Source organism: Hyperolius riggenbachi, chromosome 9, assembly GCF_040937935.1.
Source record: "Hyperolius riggenbachi isolate aHypRig1 chromosome 9, aHypRig1.pri, whole genome shotgun sequence".
In the NCBI taxonomy this organism is placed as follows: Eukaryota; Metazoa; Chordata; class Amphibia; order Anura; family Hyperoliidae; genus Hyperolius; species Hyperolius riggenbachi.
The window spans coordinates 260,005,377-260,026,856 of record NC_090654.1 but is presented as its reverse complement, the minus strand read 5'-3'; the positions used below and the strand labels follow the sequence as shown (position 1 = coordinate 260,026,856).

The 21,480-nt window shown below is 45.3% G+C and overlaps 1 protein-coding gene across 2 annotated transcripts in view; it reads left to right on the top strand.

Moving 5' to 3' along the window:
* CCDC175 (coiled-coil domain containing 175) overlaps positions 1 to 21,480 on the top strand; it is a 62,332-nt gene that overhangs the window by 18,449 nt on the left and 22,403 nt on the right. For both annotated transcript variants that reach the window (XM_068254419.1, XM_068254418.1), the window contains exons 9-13: positions 4,018 to 4,154; positions 6,316 to 6,426; positions 6,863 to 6,934; positions 14,651 to 14,786; positions 20,479 to 20,610. In XM_068254419.1, the coding sequence (XP_068110520.1) occupies positions 4,018 to 4,154; positions 6,316 to 6,426; positions 6,863 to 6,934; positions 14,651 to 14,786; positions 20,479 to 20,610 (588 nt within the window). The remainder of the gene's footprint in view (positions 1 to 4,017; positions 4,155 to 6,315; positions 6,427 to 6,862; positions 6,935 to 14,650; positions 14,787 to 20,478; positions 20,611 to 21,480) is intronic.

Here is a 21,480-nt window from a genome sequence, read left to right as displayed (position 1 = left end):
CACCCCGTCAGTTGACCACTGCTAGACTGGTCATCAATCGCTTGTGTGATATCCTGCACCGCCTGTGCTGTAGTTGCTCGTCCCTCTCCTCCACTTCAGCTCTTATTGTTTCCTCCACGTTGTATGCACCTCATGAAATAAAAGCTCACATAGTACAGCTCCATAAAACTTAAAATCTTTTAATGCTAAAAATTGCACTCACAAGTGTATGTTGGGTAAACAGCGTACAGAGTTTGTGAACGGGCTCTCCCCCGTGCCTCCCGGACAGGCCGATAGGATAAACACGTCACCGCTGCTAGTTTCCCTCAACGTCCTGGATTCGGCGTTACCGATCTCCGCTCTTCCTGATCGTCTGATAGGCTCCACCCGACGCGTTTCGTCACTCCGCGTGACTCATCAGGGGCGTGGCATGCCCATCAGACGTCAGGTTTAAATCGCCGGCTGTTCCTCCCACGCCCCTGATGAGTCACGCGGAGTGACGAAACGCGTCGGGTGGAGCCTATCAGACGATCAGGAAGAGCGGAGATCGGTAACGCCGAATCCAGGACGTTGAGGGAAACTAGCGGCGGTGACGTGTTTATCCTATCGGCCTGTCCGGGAGGCACGGTCGAGAGCCCGTTCACAAACTCTGTACGCTGTTTACCCAACATACACTTGTGAGTGCAATTTTTAGCATTAAAAGATTTTAAGTTTTATGGAGCTGTACTATGTGAGCTTTTATTTCATGAGGTGCATACAACGTGGAGGAAACAATAAGAGCTGAAGTGGAGGAGAGGGACGAGCAACTACAGCACAGGCGGTGCAGGATATCACACAAGCGATTGATGACCAGTCTAGCAGTGGTCAACTGACGGGGTGAGTGTGATACCATATGGAATGTTACTGCTGAGTGCCTTTTGGTGTTGACCTGTTGTTGTGACCTGGAACGCTACCTGATTACATTTGAAATCTGACAAGATTAGCTGCATGCTTGTTTCAGGTGTGGATTTAGACCCTACTGGCCAGAAAGATCAGCAGGGCTTCCATGCAACTGGTATTGTTTAAAAAGAAATAAATATGGCTGCCTCCATAGGTTTCACACCTTGGGTTCCTTTTAAAGCAAACCTGTGAGGACCATAGAGGAAAAGTGAGATACTTAACTCGGTATAGTGGATTCTCCGGATGCTTCACACGTCCTCCTCCTGACCACCGATCCAACACTGGGAGCCTCAGACGTTCACAGCCGTGCTCCCGTACATTTATTTTTTTTATTTATTTGTTGTATTTATAAAGCGCCAACATATTACGCAGCGCTGACATGAACTCTTGTCGACAAGCTTCGGGAGGGGGTCTCAGCGTTGGAGCGGTCGGTGAGGTGGAGGGCGATGAGGGAAGCCTCGGAGTTACCCAGAAGCTTACCTCTACTGAGGTAAGAACCCATTCTAGGTACTTTTTTCTCTTTAGTTACACTTTAATGAAACTATCAGTAATGCGACCATTCAGGATCAATTTGGTCCACTGGCTTCTCTGTTTTCATACAAAACGATCGAAATAATCTGATCCAGAATATGACTGATGACGGCGGAAAGCCGAAACTCGTCGGGACGAGAGCGGGCATAAGCTGTGCAGAGAACACAAGTATCCTGCTTAGTACCACAGGGGTGGAAAGCGATTGTACCAGAGAGGATCTTAGTTGGCATAGGACCCTCCAGATGTAAGTGAGACTTGCTGTACACTGGCGGTTGCTTTTATGGAATGAAGAAGTCTTTTGATTTTTTCCACTGAGAGCATCCCTCTTTATTTCTTGGTGCACAGAGTCTACACTCACAGATTGGACAACCAGCAAGAGGGATCTCTGGAGCTAGAAATTATCTAGCTTGTGCCTGAAAGTTTTATCACCTAGCGCTGTGGTTTATCCTTTTTAATGTTTATTTGAGGATCCAAAGGATACATCATGGGCATGGCAGCGGTTTTTTGACCTGTATTGGGGCGCCTCTACATTGCAGTAACCTTGACACTTTTAGAAGATGTTACTTGTAGAAATCCTGTAGGCACAACAAAGAGAAGGCAAGCCTTTCACAGACTCCCCTCTGAAGGGATTTTCTGATCAGATGAAAGCGCTGGCTTTAAGAGAAGGTCACCGATCAATAATTACTGCCAAAATTAGGTTTCCAACCAGTGTGACATTTCTGTATTGTATACAGAATATTATAGTAAGACTTCACAGTGAGCTTTTATCCTATTTGTAGGTTTGCTAGTACAGGCTATGGGGAACTAGCTAGAGGGATATTTTACAGTGGACCAAATAAACCTGAAAACTCTGTACTGAGAGCCAGAGCTGAGACAAGGTCCTCCAGCACCCAAGGCTGAGACACCAAAGAGTGCCCCTCCATCCCTCCCACCCCAGCCACACACTGATTGCTATTAGACTAAGAGGCAGCCCAGGGCCCTAAACAAACACACACACACACACACACACACACACACACACACACACACACACACCTCTAGTTATCAGGCTTGCAATCACTGCCATGTATCCCCTTTTCTTATTTCTCTCTGCTTCAATCACAATAGAGGAATGATAGCTGACTGACTTGTGCGCCCCCTCCTACACTGCGCCCTGAGGCTGGAGCCTCTCTCTGCCTCTGCCCGATCCTGCTGAGAGCACTGTAATATACAAAATTGCCAGCAGTTGCAGGCTTGTCACTTCCATGTGCAACGTGCAATGCATAGAGCAATGATGCTGTGGAGCCCTCCTCAGTACAGGGGGACACATGAGACCCTCAGGATCCTCCTCTTCCTCTCCTGCAGGTGTCCACCGTCTGTTCCTGTGTGGTATGAGAATTATCTGCCTGTGGGCGTAGCAATCACCCCTGCGACTCCTTCCATCGCAGGGGTGCCGGGAGACTTTGGGGGTCCCTCCTTCTCCCTCTGTCCAACTCCAACCGCAAGTACAGCCGATTGGCAAAAAAAAGTCCTTGTTCGCTCACAAAAACCGTGTGCACTAGCATTTGTAATTTTTTTTCCTGCTTCCAGATGCTTCTTTACAGCAGAACACTCTCTGCTGCCATTCGCCCACTCTCAGTCACGTGACCTGCATGGGGTTCGGCAACCAAGGGGGCCCCATGCTATCATTTTTGCAGGAGGGCCCTGTAAAGTCTAGTTACGCCCCTGTATCTGCCCCAGTCTTGCATGCTGCCGCATTAGTCCTGATTTGTGTTGCTGGCTGGGCTGGCCTAGCAAGGTGAAGTTTACCCTACCCATTGATCCTATCTCAATCCTAATTATTACTATGCCTAAGTTTAACTTCACCTCCGTCACCCTGCTGATGTCACTGGCTTTCCAAATGGCACATACAGACGTTAAACGTTGGAGGGCCATCAATGTGACTACCACCTTATAAACAGTACATGCACCTTGATGGAGTCAAGAAGCCATGAACTGCTAGTGGCTGCCCGCAGGTCATCAGCCGAAATGAACAACAAACGCACTAGTGTCCAGTCACTGCGTAACTCAAGATGCTAATGGTAGTTACTTATAAGGATGGACAATGCAGATAATATCTCAAGCACAGCTCTGTGACAGTGGCTGGATAGCTGAATGGTTAAGGCCCCTTCTTACACAGGAGACCTGGATTCAAATCTCGGCTCTTCCTGTTCAATAAGCCAGCACCTATTCAGTAGGAGACCTTGGGCAAGACTCCCTAACACTGCTACTGCCTATAGAGCGCACCCTAGTGGCTACAGATCAAGCGCTTTGAGTCCACCAGGAGAAGAGCGCAATATAAATGTTGTATGCCAAAGCTTTCGCATTCTGACCAGCAGCAGTGACCACATTGTTTATAATTTTCCAAACTTTTCCAAAGTATCCAGACTATTAATAGTGCATTGGCCATGGTTATCCATAAGGTTTTTTAACTTCTTAGAAGCTCTTTCTAAACTTTTCCTAGTTGTGTTATGTGATCAGTTTGTTTGCTAGGCGCTTAGCAGAATTCTTTTCCTTTTAACCCCAGTTGTGTTTATTTTTGGATACAAGTTGGATGAAGACATGAAGGCAGCAGAGATGCAGCAGGAAACAGAGGCAGAGAGGCACAAAACTCTGAAGCAGCAGTACCAGAATGCATCAGAGGAGGAGGACAGGCAGCATGCCATGAAGAAGGACACAACGCTGCAGTAAGATTCTCTATTCATTATAGATTTCTGCCTCATGTAGTAAGAATCTCCTGGGCTGGAGACCTTAAGTGGATTTATTACTGAACTCCACTTATGGTCATGTGAGGATACTGGCAGGGCCAGTTTCAGGAAAGGCCATAGAGGCCTAGGCCTTAGGCAGCACAGTTCCTAGGGGCGATGAGTGAGGGAGGCGGTGCCACTCACTACATCCTGATTAGCGGAAGTAGTGAGCGTCAGACAGACAAGCCCACTGGCACGTGATCTTTGCATGGAGCCTGTAAATCTCTTGAATGGAGGGAGGAGCATGGAGGGGCACCCGAGGAGAGGGAGAAGTCGGGCCCCCCTCCCGCAGCCTAGTCCCTGTGTGTTCACTGCGTCCACCTCCCTCACTGCACCCCAGGCAGACACCCACCTCGCTCGCCCTATACTGTTGCCATGGTTTCCAAAAGGTTTCCTAAAAAAAACTTTGAAACTGCAATCTGCAGTGGAAACACAATATTAAGGCCGGATGCAAGCCTGAGGTGTGCTATGCAATGCGTATGACCCTGCACCACTGTGCAGCGACAGGGTCATATGCATAGGCCCGCCCCACGGCTAGAGACCTACTTCCTGCTAGGCAGGAAGTACATCACTGGGATTCCCACATTACACTGCACTCCTATTGTGCACACTTTCTGCGTCACCCATTGACTTGCATTGCTGCATAATCCGGTAGCACTTTGTAGACTTTGCATCAGGATTGCAGCAATTTTGATACTTTTAACACATTGCATCACTCCACATGAACTGTGCATCCCCCTTGCAGTGGGGAAGGGGTGCGAATAAGTAACGTGGGGCGACGCAGCGTGTAAGCGTGCAAGGGGCCTTTATAAAATTCTGTTACAAAATGGCTTGCATAGTGATGACCATAGTCACATCCTGCTAAATGATTGGTCTGTTTGAGGCTGCATACAATTTGCATAAAATTTGCATGCAAACAAGAATTATAAGCCTTTCACTGACCATCTCTAGTACGGATACTAGGGCTGGATTTAGGCCATGGCCTAGGGCACCACAGGAGCAAGGGCACCAAAGCAGCAGGCTAACCTGGTGCATTTGCAAGCTTACAAATTCTGCAATGCAGGGAGATCAGGCGAGCACCTGACCGCGGTACTCTGCTGTTAGCCGCCTGTGCAGCAGCCACCTTGCTCTCTGTGCACGTTGTATTGTGGCCGGTGGCTATGGACTTGGGCAGCATTGGAGACGGAAAGGAAGAGGAAGTTTCTGCACTGGAGAAGAGCAGAGAAATGAGTGACACTGATGGCTGCTGCGGTGTGAAGGTGAGCTGGCTACCTATACTGAAAGGGGGGTGGGAAAAGGAGGGATTAAGGGAGCCATCTAGCTATCTATACTGGAGGGAAAGGGGGGAGGGGTCATATGGCTACCTATACTGGGGGGGTCATCAGGCTACCTATACTAGAGGGAGGGGGAGGGGTCACCTGGTTACCTATACTGGAGTGAAGGGGGGAGGGGTCATCTCGCTACCTATACTGAAGGGGGGCGGCTGGTGACTGTGGCCTTGGGCAGTAAAAAGTACATATCTGGCCCTGACTGATACATAACATGAAAATCCTCCCCAGTGATTTGTAATATAAAAGTTGAATGAGGTTCCCTCACCAGAAGAGAAGTGTAGGGAGGGACCAGTGATTAATCACATCACTATAATAACATGAATTAGTACTTATTGTTTTATATTAAAGAGAAACCGTGACCAAGAATTGAACTTCATCCCAATCAGTAGCTGATACCCCCTTTCCCATGAGAAATCTTTCCCTTTTCACAAACAGATCATCAGGAGGCGCTGTATGGCTGATATTGTGGTGAAACCCCTCCCACAGTGTGATGTCAGGACCATGGTTTCCTGTCTGGGAATCTCATTGAATTGTGGGAAATAACAGCTGTTTACAGCTGGGTCCAACTGCCAAAAAGCAAGCAGCATCTCCTCCCACTGACATCACCTGCCAGCAGTAATAATGTCACCATGTGGTAAATGTCAGAATGTAAATCAGGGAGAGGAAAGATTTTACAATGGGAAAACACTGACTAAACCATTTATACATAATTATTGTAAAAATAAGGTACTTTTTTATTACATTATTTTCACTGGAGTTCCTCTTTAAAGGCTTGATAAATCCAGGGCTCTTCTGAGTGAGAAGCAGGAAGTGTTGGGCAAGACCAGGAAGGAGCTGACAGAAATGGAACAGGACTATGAGAACCTGTTGGAGAGCATGCGGTGAGCCATTCCATTCTATGTGTACAATCATGTTTCCTGGAGTTCCTGTGTGACCACGGTGTATGTGTACTATCATGTTTCCTGGACTTCCTGTGTTACCATGGTGGATATGTACTATCAGGTTTCCTGGACTTCTTGTGTGATCATAGTGTATGTGTACAATCTTGTTTTCTGGACTTCCTGTGTGACCATGGTGTATGTGTACTATCATGTTTCCTGAACTTCCTGTGTGACCATGGTGTATGTGTACTATCATGTTTCCTGAACTTCCTGTGTGACCATGGTGTATGTGTACTATCATGTTTCCTGGACTTCCTGTGTGACCATGGTGGATATGTACAATCATGTTTCCTGGACTTCCTGTGTGACCACGGTGTATGTGTACAATCATGTTTCCTGGACTTCCTGTGTGACCATAGTGTGATCTCATTTCCAGGCTCTCTACAGAACACCTGGCTACTCAAGTAGAGGAATCCAAGGAGAATCTCCTCAATGAACGGCAGAAAAGGTTTGATATGAGTCCTCTAAGTTTGAGAGACAGTTTACTTCGGCTTCACTTACTTCTGCTCCATGTCAGTGTTTTATAAAGAAAAAGTGAGCCTACCTGCAGGCTGAAATGATCAGTGGAGGTACTAGTTGCTGACAACAAAGTTAAATGAAAGCAAACTTTTACATGTGTCCATTCTGTTTGACATTACCCTGCGATTAGCAGCATGCCCTGACTGACTGTGTGCCCACCACCAACATAACAATCATAGAACATGTGCATAGATCAGAGACTCTACCCCCATGAGGAGTCAGAGACTTAGTTACAGTAGATACAAGGAAGTTGACTCAAGAAAATACTGATAATTAGTATATCGGTAATATCTCTACAAACTTCATCTTCTATCCTCACACTAACCACCATTTACACCTTACACTAACCACCCCCCTATTCACTCCTAACACTACCCCCCCCCCCCCCCTCCACTCCAAACTCCAACTCCATCCCCCCTCTTCACTCATAACACTAACCATCCCCTTCTCCACTCATAACACTAACCTCCACCTTCTCCACTCATAACACTAACTACCCACCTCCTAACACTAACCTCCCCCCCCCCCTCCACTCCTAATATTATTCTCCCACCTCTCCACTCCTAACATTAATCTCCACACTAGCGCATTTAGCTGGGGGTTACCGATGTCTGGAATACCCCCTTGAGACTCCTGTACCTTTAAAAAAAATCCCTGAAATCGCTGAAGTGGGCAAGCTGGTAAATATACAGAGGCTTGCCTCCTGCAGGGTTTGTGGGGAAAACTCAGCTCTTTAACCATTGTAAAGACTGCATATGGACAGCTACATAAGGTATTTCACAAGTTGAAACGTTTTTGACAGTCCCTAAACTTCAGGAGGGCTGCCTGCAGCTTGTGTGAGAGGCTGGCAGGGACAGGAGACACATTACAGGCAAGTAGCCTCTGTGTGATGTGAACTGCAATACAGATACGCTCTCTGCTCTATCTCAGTCTCTCCACTCCTCCTCTCTCCCTCATTCACCCTTGTTTTCCCCCTTCCCCTAGTGCTGGCTGGATGTGTCCGTGCCGCCATGAATTGCACCTTTGTGATAAAAAGTGTATCTTCTGATCTGAACATTAAATGTGGAGATATGTTTGCTTTCTATGCTGTGCTGTAAAGTTAGGCGTTAAAAGGCCCAGCTCAACTGCAAGGGTTATTGCTCAAGATACTATTTTGATGGCAGTATTGATATTGCTTTAGGGCTCCTTCACACTATGTGCGGTGAGTCATCACAGACAGCACCACACATAATGCCTGCAATGCAGGTAGCAGGAAAGTCTATAGACTTTCATGTTACCATTCACACTACAGTTTGCATTCCCGTGTGCTGCGTTGTAACTTAGCCGGGAACATCATCGCACATGACGTATTCATTGTCATGCATTTTTTTTAATAGAATGGAAGCTGCCGACCTATGCGATTTAGTAAATTGCAATGCATGTATGAAATTGTGTTCATGCATGTGTTGCCTAGTGGGAATGAGCCCTTTGTATCACTTTGAAAGTTTTTTGTAAAAACGGGGTACTAGCTGTTCCTTTTACTTTTGGTGCCAAATTCTTTTGTCCCTTTTCAAGCCTTGGAACTGATGTACAGATCTATATACTGACAATATACAGTGGGATGTGAAAGTTTGGGCAACCTTGTTAATCGTCATAATTTTCCTGTATAAATCGTTGGTTGTTATGATAAAAAATGTCAGTTAAATATATAATATAGGACACACACACAGTGATATTTGAGAAGTGAAATGAAGTTTATTGGATTTACAGAAAGTGCACAATAATCTATATATATAAAATCGTATGTATGTATGTATGTGTGTGTGTGTGTGTGTGTGTGTGTCTGTGTGTGTGTATGTGCCGCGATCACTCGAAAACGGCTGGACCGATTTGAACGAAACTTGGTATACAGATCCCTTACTACCTGGGATGATATGTTCTGGGGGTCTCGTGGCCCCCCTGCACACCTGGGCGGAGCTACAAACAGCAAATCAGATTTCACCCATTCAAGTCAATGGAAAAAATGTAAAAGGCTGCCATTCTCACAGTAATCAAGCCAGAGTCCCCACACTTGGCACAGTTGGTCACTTGGTGACCGAGGTTACAAATCCAGGAAAAGTGGGCGGAGCATAAAACAGCCAATCAAAATTCAGCCATTCATTTTAAATGGGAAAATGTAAACTGCAGCCATTCTTACACTGTTAATCGCAGGGTTCTCAAACTTGCCACACTTGGTCACTGGGTGAATAAGATTACGATTTAGGAAAGTGGGTGGAGCCTACAACAGCCAATCAAAATTCACCTATTGCGTTTTTAAAGGGGAATATTTAAACTGCTGCCATTCTTACACTGTTTATGGCAGAGGCTTTAGACTTGCTGCAGTCAGTCATTGGGTGACTGGGGTCCAAATTCACTAAAGGGGCAGGGCCACAAACAGCCAATCAGATTTCTTTGCTGGATAAACTGTTACACAAAGTGGGCGGAGCCAAAAACAAATTTTACTGGGAAAATATAAACTGCAGCCATTCTTACACTGTTAATGGCAGGGTTGTCAAACTTTTCACAGTTGGTCATTAGGTGAATGAGATTAAGATTTTGGAAAGTGGGTGGAGCCTACAACAGCCAATCAAAAAATTCAACTTTTGATTTTCAAAGGGAATATTTAAACTGCTACCATTCTTATACTGTTAATAGCAGATGCCTCAACCCTGGTACAGTTGGTTACTGGGTGACTGGGGTTCAAATTCAGAAAGGGGTGGAGCCACAAATAGCCAATCAGATATACAAAGTATTAATACCAAGGACCCCAAAGCTGATAAACTTGGTAATTGAGTGACTATATGTCAAGGTTACAAAAAGTGGGCGGTGCCAGAAACTTAATTTTTTACATGGCAGGGTTCCCAAACTTGACACAATTGGCCACTGGGTGCCTGGGATTATTATTCAGAAATGTGGGTGGAGCCTACAACAGCCAATCAAAATTCACCTATTGATTTTCATGGGGAATATTTACATTGCTACCATTCTTACACTGTTAATGGCAGAGGCCTTAAACCTGATACAGTCAGTAATTGGGTGACTGGGGACCAAATTCACTAAAGGGGGTGGAGGCACAAACAGCCAATCATATTTGTTAGATTGATTTCAGCCATTCTGTTATTGGCAGGGTTCTCAAACTTGACACAGTTGGCCACTGGGTGACTAGGATTAATATTCAGGAAAGTGGGTGGAGCGTACAGCAGCCAATCAAAATTCATCTTTTGATTTTCAAGGGGAATATTTACATTGCTGCCATTCTTGCACTGTTAATGAAACAGCTTATTATACAGATAAGTGGGTGGAGCCTAAAAAAGCCAATCAGAATTCACCAGTTGATTTTCAAGGGGAATATTAAAATTGCTGCCATTCTTGCACTGTTAATGGCACAAGCCTCAAACATGATACAGTTGGTCATTGGGTCACTGGGGTTCAAATTCAGTAAAGGGGATAGAGCAGGCATGGGCAAACTTGGCCCTCCAGCTGTTGAGGAACTACAAGTCCCACAATGCATTGCAGGAGTCTGACAGCCACAGTCACACTCATAAAGGCAAATGCATTGTGGCATTTGTAGTTCCTTAACAGCTGGAGGGCCAAGTTTGCCCATGCCTGGGATAGAGCCACAAACCGCCAATCAGATGTGTTTCATTTCACTGGGAAAATACAAATTATTGATGCCAAGGACCCAAAGCTTACAAACATGGTCATTGAGTGACTGTGTGTCCAGGTTACAAAAAGTGGGCGGAGCAAAAAACAAATTTCACTGGGAAAATGTAAACTGCAGCCCTTCTTCACTGTTAATGGCAGGGATCTCCAACTTTGCCAAGATGGTCACTGGGTGACTGAGATAAATATTCAGGGAAGTGGGTGGAGCCTATCATAGCCAATCAAAATTCACCTGTTGATTTTCAAGGGGAATATTTAAATTGCTGCCATTATTACACTGGTAATAGCAGATGCCTCAAACTTGCTATAGTTGGTCATTGGGTGACTGGGATTCAAATGTTGGAGAGGGGCGCAGCCACAAACAGCCAATCTGATTTGTTTAATTTCTATGGGAATATAAAAATTATTGATGCCAAAGCTCACAAACTTGGTCATTGAGTGTTTGTGCGTTAGGGTTAGAAAAAGTGGGCGGAGCCAAAACCGGTCAAATGCATACACGGGCAGGCAGTTCCAGGTCATTAGTGGGCGCAGACAAATACAAATTTCACTGGGAAAATGTATACTGCAGCCATTCTTACACTGTTAATGGCAGGGCTCTCAAACTTTGCACAGTTGGTCACTGGGTGACTGGGTTTAATATTCAGAAAAGTGGGTGGAGCAAACAAAAGTGAATCAAACTTCACCTATTGCTTCTCAAGGGGAATATTTAATTGCTGCCATTTTTGCACTGTTAATGGCACAGGCCTCAAACATGCTACAGTTGGTCATTGGGTGACTGGGGTTCAAATTCAGAAAAGGGGGTGGAGCCACAAACAGCCAATCAGAATTTTTTTCATTTCAATGCAAATTATTGATTCCAAAGACCGCAAAGCTCACAAACTTGGTCATTGAGTAATTGTGTGTTAGGGTTAGAAAAAGTGGGCAGAGCCAACACTAGCCAAATACATTCCCGGGCAACGCCGGGCAATCAGCTAGTTGTTTAAATAAAATTAGTCAGGTGCATACATTTGGGCACTGTTGTCATTTTATTGATTCCAAAACCTTCAGAAGTAATTATTGGAACTCAAATTGGCTTGGTAAGCTCAGTGACCCCTGACCTACATACACAGGTGAATCCAATTATGAGAAAGAGTATTTAAGGGGGTCAATTGTAAGTTTCGCTCCTCTTTGAATTGTCTCTGAAGAGTAGCAACATGGGGGTCTCAAAACAACTCTCAAATGACTTGAAGACAAAGATAGTTCACCATCATGGTTTAGGGAAAGGATACAGAAAGCTGTCTCAGAGATTTCAGCTGTCTGTTTCCACAGTTAGGAACATATTGAGGAAATGGAAGACCACAGGCTCAGTTCGAGTTAAGGCTTGAAGTGGCAGACTAAAAAAAATCCTGGATAGACAGAAGCGACGAATGGTGAAAACAGTCAGAGTAAACCCACAGACCAGCACCAAAGACCTACAACATCATCTTGCTGCAGATGGAGTCACTGTGCATCATTCAACCATTCGGCGCACTTTACACAAGGAGATGCTGTATGCGAGAGTGATGCAGAGGAAGCCTTTTCTCCACACACAGCACAAACAGAGCCACTAGAGGTATGCTAAAGCACATTTGGACAAGCCAGCTTCATTTTGGAAACTACAATCAAGTTATTTGGGCATAACAAGGAGCGTTATGCATGGAGGAATAAGAACACAGCATTCTAAGAAAAACACATGCTACCTAGAGTAAAATATGGTGGTGGTTCCATCATGCTGTGGGGCTGTGTGGCCAGTACAGGGCCTTGGAATCTTGTCAAAGTTGAGGGATGCAAGGATTCCACTCAGTATCAGCAGATTCTGGAGACCAATGTCCAGGAATCAGTGACAAAGCTGAAGCTGCGCCGGGGCTGGATCTTTCAACAAGACAACGAATGTAAACACTGCTCAAAATCCACTAAGGCATTCATGCAGAGCAACAAGTACAACATTCTGGAATGGCCATCTCAGTCCCCAGACCTGAAAATAATTGAAAATCTGTGCTGTGTAAGTTAAAGAGCGCTGTCCATGCTCGGAAGCCATCAAACCTAAATGAACTAGAGATGATTTGTAAATAGGAATGGTTCAAAATACCTTCAACCAGAATCCAGACTCTCATTGGAACCTACAGGAAGCGTTTAGAGGCTGTAATTTCTGCAAAAGGAGGATATACTAAATATTGATTTCATTTCTTTTTTGTGTTGCCCAAACTTATGCACTTGCCTAATTTTGTTTAAACAATTATTGCACACTTTCTGTAAATCCAATAAACTTAATTTCACTTCTCAAATATAACTGTGTGTGTTTCCTATATGATATAGTTAGCTGACATTTTTTATCATAACAACCAACGATTTATACAGATAAATCACGATGATTAACAAGGTTGCACAAACTTTCGCATCCCACCGTATGTAACCTTCTACTGGAATTGGTTTGTGATACCGGTACTTGAAATTTGTTTCTATCCTCTGAATTGATATGAAGCTTATTTACAGATGTTAATGTTATTATTATTATTTAGTATTTATATAGCGCTGACATCTTCCGCAGATCCATATATCCCTGCATCATATGGCTATTGCTTGCACTATGTGACACTATGTGACATATTCCACTTATTTGTCCAAACTAAGTCTATCTCCCGTTCCTCTCTCGGGGAGTTGTTCCAGTGCTGTCCCCCATTCAAATTTGCTGCTCCCAGAAGCCCTCAGAAATACTCCCTCCTTTCCACTCATAACACTAACCTTCCCCTTCTCCACTCCTAACATTAATCTCCCCCCCTCTCTACTCATAGCATTAACATCCCCCCCTCCACTCCTAACACTAACCTTTCCCTCTCCACTCCTAACACTAACCTCCTTCCTTTCCACTCATAACACGAACCTCCCCCTTCTCCACTCCTAACATTAATCTCCCCCCTCTCCACTCATAACATTAATGTCCCCCCCCCCCCTCCACTCCTAACACTAACCTTTCCCTCTCCACTCCTAACACTAACCTTCCCCTCTCCCCTCCTAACACTAACCTCCTTCCTTTCCACTCATAACACTAACCACCCCCTTCTCCACTCCTAACATTAATCTCCCCCCTCTCCACTCCTAACATTAACGTCCCCCTCTCCACTCCTAACATTAACGTCCCCCTCTCCACTCCTAACATTAACGTCCCCGTCTCCACTCCTAACACTAACCTCCCCCCTCTCCCCTCCTAACACCAACCTCCCTCCTTTCCAATCATAACACTAACCACCCCTTTCTCCACTCCTAACATTAATCTCCCCCCTCTCCACTCATAACATTAACCTTCCCCCTCTCCACTCCTAATGCTAACCTCCCCCCTCTCCACTCCTAACACTAATCTCCCCCCTCTCCACTCATAAAATTAATCTCCCCCCTCTCCACTCCTAACAATAACCACACTCACTACATTTTGTCCCTGCTACCTTAACTCCTCTTAGGATCTGCTGTATAAGTTTGGCTACAGTGCAGCTGAACTCCTTACCAATCCATGCGCCATCTTGCCGCTGTCTGAGTTTGGTTACAATGTAGACCAACTCATAGCCAATCCATTCGCCATTGACACCCTGCTGCTCTGTGCACTGCCGTACGTTAGCCAAGCTAAAAATCACCAACTGGCACTCTCGGCTATCTCGTAGCCAAATGCATCACCAAAAATATCCACTCTGTGCCCACATAGCTGCAAATTTACATTGCGGTTGCAAGACGTGAGTAGCAATAGGCGCTGGTACTACAAAAATATAGGCTTCGGTTCAAAGGTATATGGAACAAGAGTGGAAAACATGCCCAGAGCATTTGTGTTGCATGCAAGAGCTGAAGCATGATTGGCTGTTTTGGGTAACTACTGCAGTTTTACTCCAACCTGTTATCACCCATCCCATGATCTTTCCAACCACGTATCGTATTAGTCTCATGTTCTGTTCTACCCCAGAATGACAATTCAGATAAGGAAAGATGAAGTGACAAAGGAGATTGAGCTCTGGAAGCTGTCAGAGGAGACCATCATTAAGGAACTGAAGCAACGAATAGTAACAGGACAAAAGAAACAAATCTACTTGACTCAGGAGGTAAGACCAGACATTTTCCATCAAAGCACATCACAAAGCTAGGTCTTTAAATCCCTACGAAACCTAAAAATTAACAACTTCCCCTAGGAATCATGATCCTGCAGCGTTTATACCTACCCACATGATACACTAGCTACCAAACTACCATCAACCATTTTAACTAAACCCCTCTATAGCTGATGGCCAACTCATTCATTCCAACCACAACCTTTCCTTACCTAACCTACCTACTACTCAGTCATTCCAACCACAACCTTTCCTTACCTAACCTACCTACTAACTCATTCCAACCACAACCTTTCCTTACCTAACCTACCTACAACTCACTCATTCCAACCACAACCTTTCCTTATCTGACCTACCTTCTACATAAATCAATGACTAAAATCAATCAGTTAGAATGATACATACAAAAATTACATAATATAAAATTGAGCATAAGTGATAATAATAAAATAACAGTTAAGCCATAAATAACACATTAAAGAGAATCTGTAGTGTTTTTTTTTCCATTTTAACTGAACCCCTCTATAGCTGATGGCCAACTCATTCCTTACCTAACCTACCTATACTCATTCCAACCACAACCTTTCCTTACCTAACCTACCTGCAACTCACTCATTCCAAGCACAACCTTTCTTAACCTACCTACAACTCACTCATTCCAACCACAACCTTTCCTAACCTACCTACAACTCACTCATTCCAACCACAACCTTTCCTAACCTACCTACAACTCACTCATTCCAACCACAACCTTTCCTAACCTACCTACAACTCACTTATTCCAACCACAACCTTTCCTTACCTAACTTACCTACAACTCACTCATTCCAACCACAACCTTTCCTAACCTACCTACAACTCACTCATTCCAACCACAACCTTTCCTAACCTACCTACAACTCACTCATTCCAACCACAACCTTTCCTAACCTACCTACAACTCACTTATTCCAACCACAACCTTTCCTTACCTAACCTACCTACAACTCACTCATTCCAACCACAACCTTTCCTAACCTACCTACAACTCACTCATTCCAACCACAACCTTTCCTAACCTACCTACAACTCACTCATTCCAACCACAACCTTTCCTAACCTACCTACAACTCACTCATTCCAACCACAACCTTTCCTAACCTACCTACAACTCACTCATTCCAACCATAACCTTTCCTAACCTACCTACAACTCACTTATTCCAACCACAACCTTTCCTTACCTAACTTACCTACAACTCACTCATTCCAACCACAACCTTTCCTAACCTACCTACAACTCACTTATTCCAACCACAACCTTCCCTAACCTACCTACAACTCACTCATTCCAACCACAACCTTTCCTTACCTACCTACAACTCGCTCATTCCAACCACAACCTTTCCTAACCTACCTACAACTCACTCATTCCAACCACAACCTTTCCTAACCTACCTACAACTCACTCATTCCAACCACAACCTTTCCTAACCTACCTACAACTCACTCATTCCAACCACAACCATTTCTTATCTGACCTACCTTCTACATAAACCATTGACAAAATTCATTCAGTTAGAATGATATATACAAAGATTACATAATATAAAATTGAGCATAAGTGATAATAAAAAAATAGCAGTTAAACATAACTGTAAATAACACATTAAAGAGAATCTGTAGTGATTTGTTTTTCTTTTTTTTGTTTTGATAATTTACCTTGCCATGTACTCACATTATGTTCCACGGTATTATCGCGGCTAAACGAGCCCCCTTCGTCCCCGAAATTGCCTTTATTATATCCGACCCACTCGGTTGGAGAATGTGCTAGCAGGAAGAGGCAGAGCTGTTCGCTGAAGCTCTGCCTCTTGAATGTCACTTGCCGCCCTTCTCCGCCCTCTTCTTTTCACTAATCCGCCCATCTCATGTGTTTTTTCTTTTTTTATTGAATTTCACTTCAGATTCTCTTTAACAATAACATAAACAATTACACATATAACAAAAATCTAAGTCTTTACCCCTTTTCTTGTGATGACCGAGGGGCCCATTAACCATAACCGAGGAGTTAGCATGAAACCCCTGACTTATTTTTTTTAACAAAAGAGACTTGTTAATTTACCGTATATACTCGCAAGCAAGCCGACCCGCATGTAAGCCGACCCCCCCCCCCCCACTTTTACCCCAAAAAAACAGGAAAAAATGATTGACCCTCATATAAGCCGGGGGTAGGAAACGCTGGCCGCGTGATCCCCCCAGTATGTCCCAGTATAGCTAGTATAGTGCCCAGTATGGGTAGGTAGTGCCTCAGTATAGCTAGTATAGTGCCCAGTATAGCTAGTATAGTGCCCAGTATAGGTAGGTAGTGCTCAGTATAGCTAGTAAAATGCCCCAGTATAGCTAGTATAGTGCTCAGTATAGCTAGTATAGTGCTCAGTATAGTGCTCAGTATAGCTAGTATAGTGCTCAGTATAGCTAGTATAGTGCTCAGTATAGCTAGTGAAGTGCCCCAGTTTAGCTAGTATAGTGCTCAGTATAGCCAGTATAGTGCTCAGTATAGCCAGTATAGTGCTCAGTATAGCCAGTATAGTGCTCAGTATAGCCAGTATAGTGCTCAGTATAGCTAGTGAAGTGCCCCAGTTTAGCTAGTATAGTGCTCAGTATAGCTAGTATAGTGCTCAGTATAGCCAGTATAGTGCCCCATTATAGCTAGTATAGTGCCCCAGTATAGCTAGTATAGTGCCCCAGTATAGCTTGTATAGTGCCCCAGTATAGTCAGTATAGTGCCCCAGTATAGCTTGTATAGTGCCCCAGTATAGCTTGTATAGTGCCCAATATAGCTAGCATAGTGCACCATATAGCTAGCATAGTGCCCCAGTATGGGTGGGTGGGTGGGTAGGTGCTGTCCCTCCCCGCTCCCCCCGCGGCCGCCGCTGCTATTACCTTAGGCGGCGCCGCTTCCACTATCCCCGTCCTCCTCCGGTAACTAATTCACAGCAGCGCGCCCCTCGCTGCTGTGATGACGCAGGAAACCATAGAGAGCGGTTCCCATAGTAACGGCCGCTCTCTATGGTTTCCTCCGTCATCACAGCAGCGAGGGGCGCACTGCTGTGAATTAGTAGTTACCGGAGGAGGACGGGGATAGAGGAAGCGGCGCCGCCTAAGGTAATAGCAGCGGCGGCCGCGGGGGGAGCGGGGAGGGACAGCACCTACCCACCCACCCATGACTCGCAAGCAAGCCGACCCCCCAACTTTTGGCCCACTTTTGGGGGGTCAAAAATTCGGCTTGCTTGCGAGTATATACGGTAGATGCTTAAATGCATTTTTCATGTGCAGAAAAAAATCCAACACTCTGCAGTATAATTGTGCACAATGTGGGCTTGATTCACAAAAGACTGCTAACTGTTAGCACGGCCGTTTTCGCGCGAATTTTTGCGTTTGCGCTCGATCGCAATTTTTCTCACGGAATCGTTATCGTTTTCACGCTAAAATTCGCGTTTGCAAGCGGAAACGATTTCAAGCGAAAATTCGCATTTGCGCGCAAAAACATTTAATTGCGCGAGAAAATTCATGATCGCGCGCAAACGCAAAAACGGCCGTGCTAACAGTTAGCACTCTTTTGTGAATCAAGCCTTGTGTGTGTTTTCTCTATCAATAATAAATGCACAGAAAAACGTGCACAGAAAACTGACTGACAAGTGTGATCCCTGCCTGAATCTCACATCCTGTCTTGTGTGATATTTGTGGGACAGACAGGAAGTAAAAGATAATCTAGGAAACACACTTGCAGGGGCGTTTTACTCCACAAATCCCCGGTTTCCATCATAGTATGTTTGCAACCGCATTTCCCGCATGCAATTGTTCGCATTTGGTCCACAATTTGTCAAAAACATTCATCAAAAACATCTTAACAGGACAAGTTACATTTGATAGCAGCTTCACAATTCTTGCATTCATTGAACTTGTGAGTTTTTGGAGAGTTTCTGCTTGAATTTCTTTGCAGGATGTCAGAATAGCCTCCCAGAGCTGCTGTTTGGATGTAAACTGCCTCCCACTCTCATAGATCTTTTGCTTGAGGTTGCTCTAAAGGTTCTCAATAGGATTGAGGTCAGGGGAGGATGTGGGCTACACTATGAGTTTCCCTCCTTTTATGCCAATAGCAGCCAATGACGTAAAGGTAATCCTTGCAGCATGAGATGGTACATTGTCATGCATGAAGATGATTTTATCACGGAAAATACAGTTCTTCTTTTTGTACCATGGAACAGTCAGAAACTCCACATACTTTTCAGAGGTAATTTTCACAGCTTCAGGGACTCTAAACGGGCCAAACGGCTCTCTTCCCCAGATTCCAGCCCATAACATTACTCCACCTCCTCCTTGCTGACATTGCAGCTTTGTTGGGATGTGGTGGATGTCCACCAGCCATACACCACTCTATCCATCTGGACCGTGAAGAGTTGCACAGCACTTATCAGTAAACAAAACTGTTGCAGTTCTGGGCCCACTGCAGCTGTTTCTGCTTGTGAGCTTAGGTTAGGGGTGGTTTATTAGAAGGTTTATGCACTAAAATCCTCTGGAAAATCCTGCACTTGGATGTTCGCGGGGCTCCAGAAGCACCAGCAGCTTCAAATATGTTTTTGCTGCTTTGTAATGGCATTTTAGCAGCTGCTTTCTTAATCTGATTGTATTTGTTTGGTAGAACCCTTCCTCGTTATGCTTTATCTACACACAAACCTGTGTGTGCTCTGAGTCGGCCACAAATCTTGATTATGATTATTTTTCTTTGTCATATTGCATGAAAATGGTGGCTTGCTTAACCACTTCAGGACCGGGGCAAATTGCAAGGAGGGGGGCACGTTTGGGGGGCCGGGCGGCCGGATCCCGTCTGTGGCTGGCTGGTCATGGTGTCCCCCATGGAAGCAGGTGTCCCCCCTGTAGCTGGCAGCCATCACTCACCTTCCAGGCTCCAGCGATGAGCCGCAGTAGCTACCTCTTCTCCTGCCGGCATCTCCGCTCCAAATTACGCTCAGGTCCGGGTCGCGGCTTGATGACGTCATCAAGCCAGGACCCGGCGCTGACGTCAGACGGAGCAGAGATGCTGCCCAGAGCAGAGGGGGGCGCCAATCGTCGCTGGAATGGCACGGAGGTGAGTGGATCCTCTTCTTTTCCCCCCTACCGCCGCAGCTGTCAAAGTGATCACTACGATCCGACGGCGATCGTAGTGATCATACGCGATGGCTGCTGATCACTCGGGGGAGATGCCAGCTGTCATATGACAGCTTAATCTCCCCTCTCCGGTACGCACGATCGCGTCGTGACGGTTTGTTAGCGCGGATGTTGAATCAACGTCCGGTCAGAAGGGTAGCACCACCTGCTGGACATTGATTCAACGTCCGTGGTCCCCAAAAGGTTAATAATGTGGAACACTCTATTTTAGTAGTTTTTCTTTCCTTTAATCGGGCTCACCTGGCAAACTAGTTATCAGAGTTGTCTGAGATTGATTGCAGTGATCAAAAGAGCCCTGAGACACTATACCATCCATGAATTAAATTGAAAAACAAAATAATCTTTATGACACTTAAATACAATTTGCATAATATTTGGAACGCAGTGCATACCTGTAATTTTCACCTGTTATATGCATTATTGTTATCCATTAACCAATGGGCTAATGCTTTATTTAAACACTTCTTTTTTGTATCCAGGGCAAACGTCTCCAGGAGGAAATTAAAAAATGGGACAAAGAAATCCATACAGTGACGCAAGACCTGGCAAAAGCCAGCAGAGACTACTTGAACGAAGAACAAAAGCTTAAGGAGCAGATAAAAACATTGGAGGTGAGATATGAAATGTACCTAAAGGCTATTACACAGGCTAGATGGATGTCAACCAAAGATATCACTGGGCCAAGGCTGTACAGATGCATAGTTAGCCTGCAGGGTGGGAGGGGGGGGGGCAGATGGAGCAATGCAGGGGGAGGAGGAAGCAGATGTGATATCACCGGGCCAAGGCTCTACAGATGCATAGTTAGCCTGCAGGGTGGGAGGAGGGCAGATGGGGCAATGCAGGGGGAGGAGGGTGCAGATGTGACATCACTGGGCCAAGGCTGTACAGATGCATAGTTAGTCTGCAGGGGGGAGGATGGCAGATGGAGCAATGCAAGGGGAGGAGGAAGCAGATGTGACATCACTGGGCCAAGGCTCTACAGATGCATAGTTAGCCTGCAGGGTGGGAGGAGGGCAGGTGGAGCAATGCAGGGGAAGAAGGGTGCAGATATGACATCACTGGGCCAAGACTGTACACAGGGCCGGATTTACCATAAGGCACTGTAGGCACGTGAAAACAACAATGTACCTAAGCGCACTAATGGACAGTGGATGGCTATTCCTGCAAGTGCAGTACTGTCTCAACAAGATAGGTCAGCCGATGTGATGAGCATGAGAAGCAATACAGTACCTCTTCCAGCCGTGTATGTGGTGGGTGGTACCTCTCTCTATGCACAAATCTTGCTGTAATCCCGATATCCAAGGACACGCTGGCGCTCTGCTCAGCGTGGATGGAAACTGACCACGTGATCCCCTGGTCAGCTGACACCCGAACTTCCTGTTCCTGGCTTCTCTGCGCTCCAACAGTGGCTCCAATCCCAGTAGCAGTGAATCACAGTGTGATGATTGAAGGGCGAGTAAACTACCTGTCGAATTATTCTT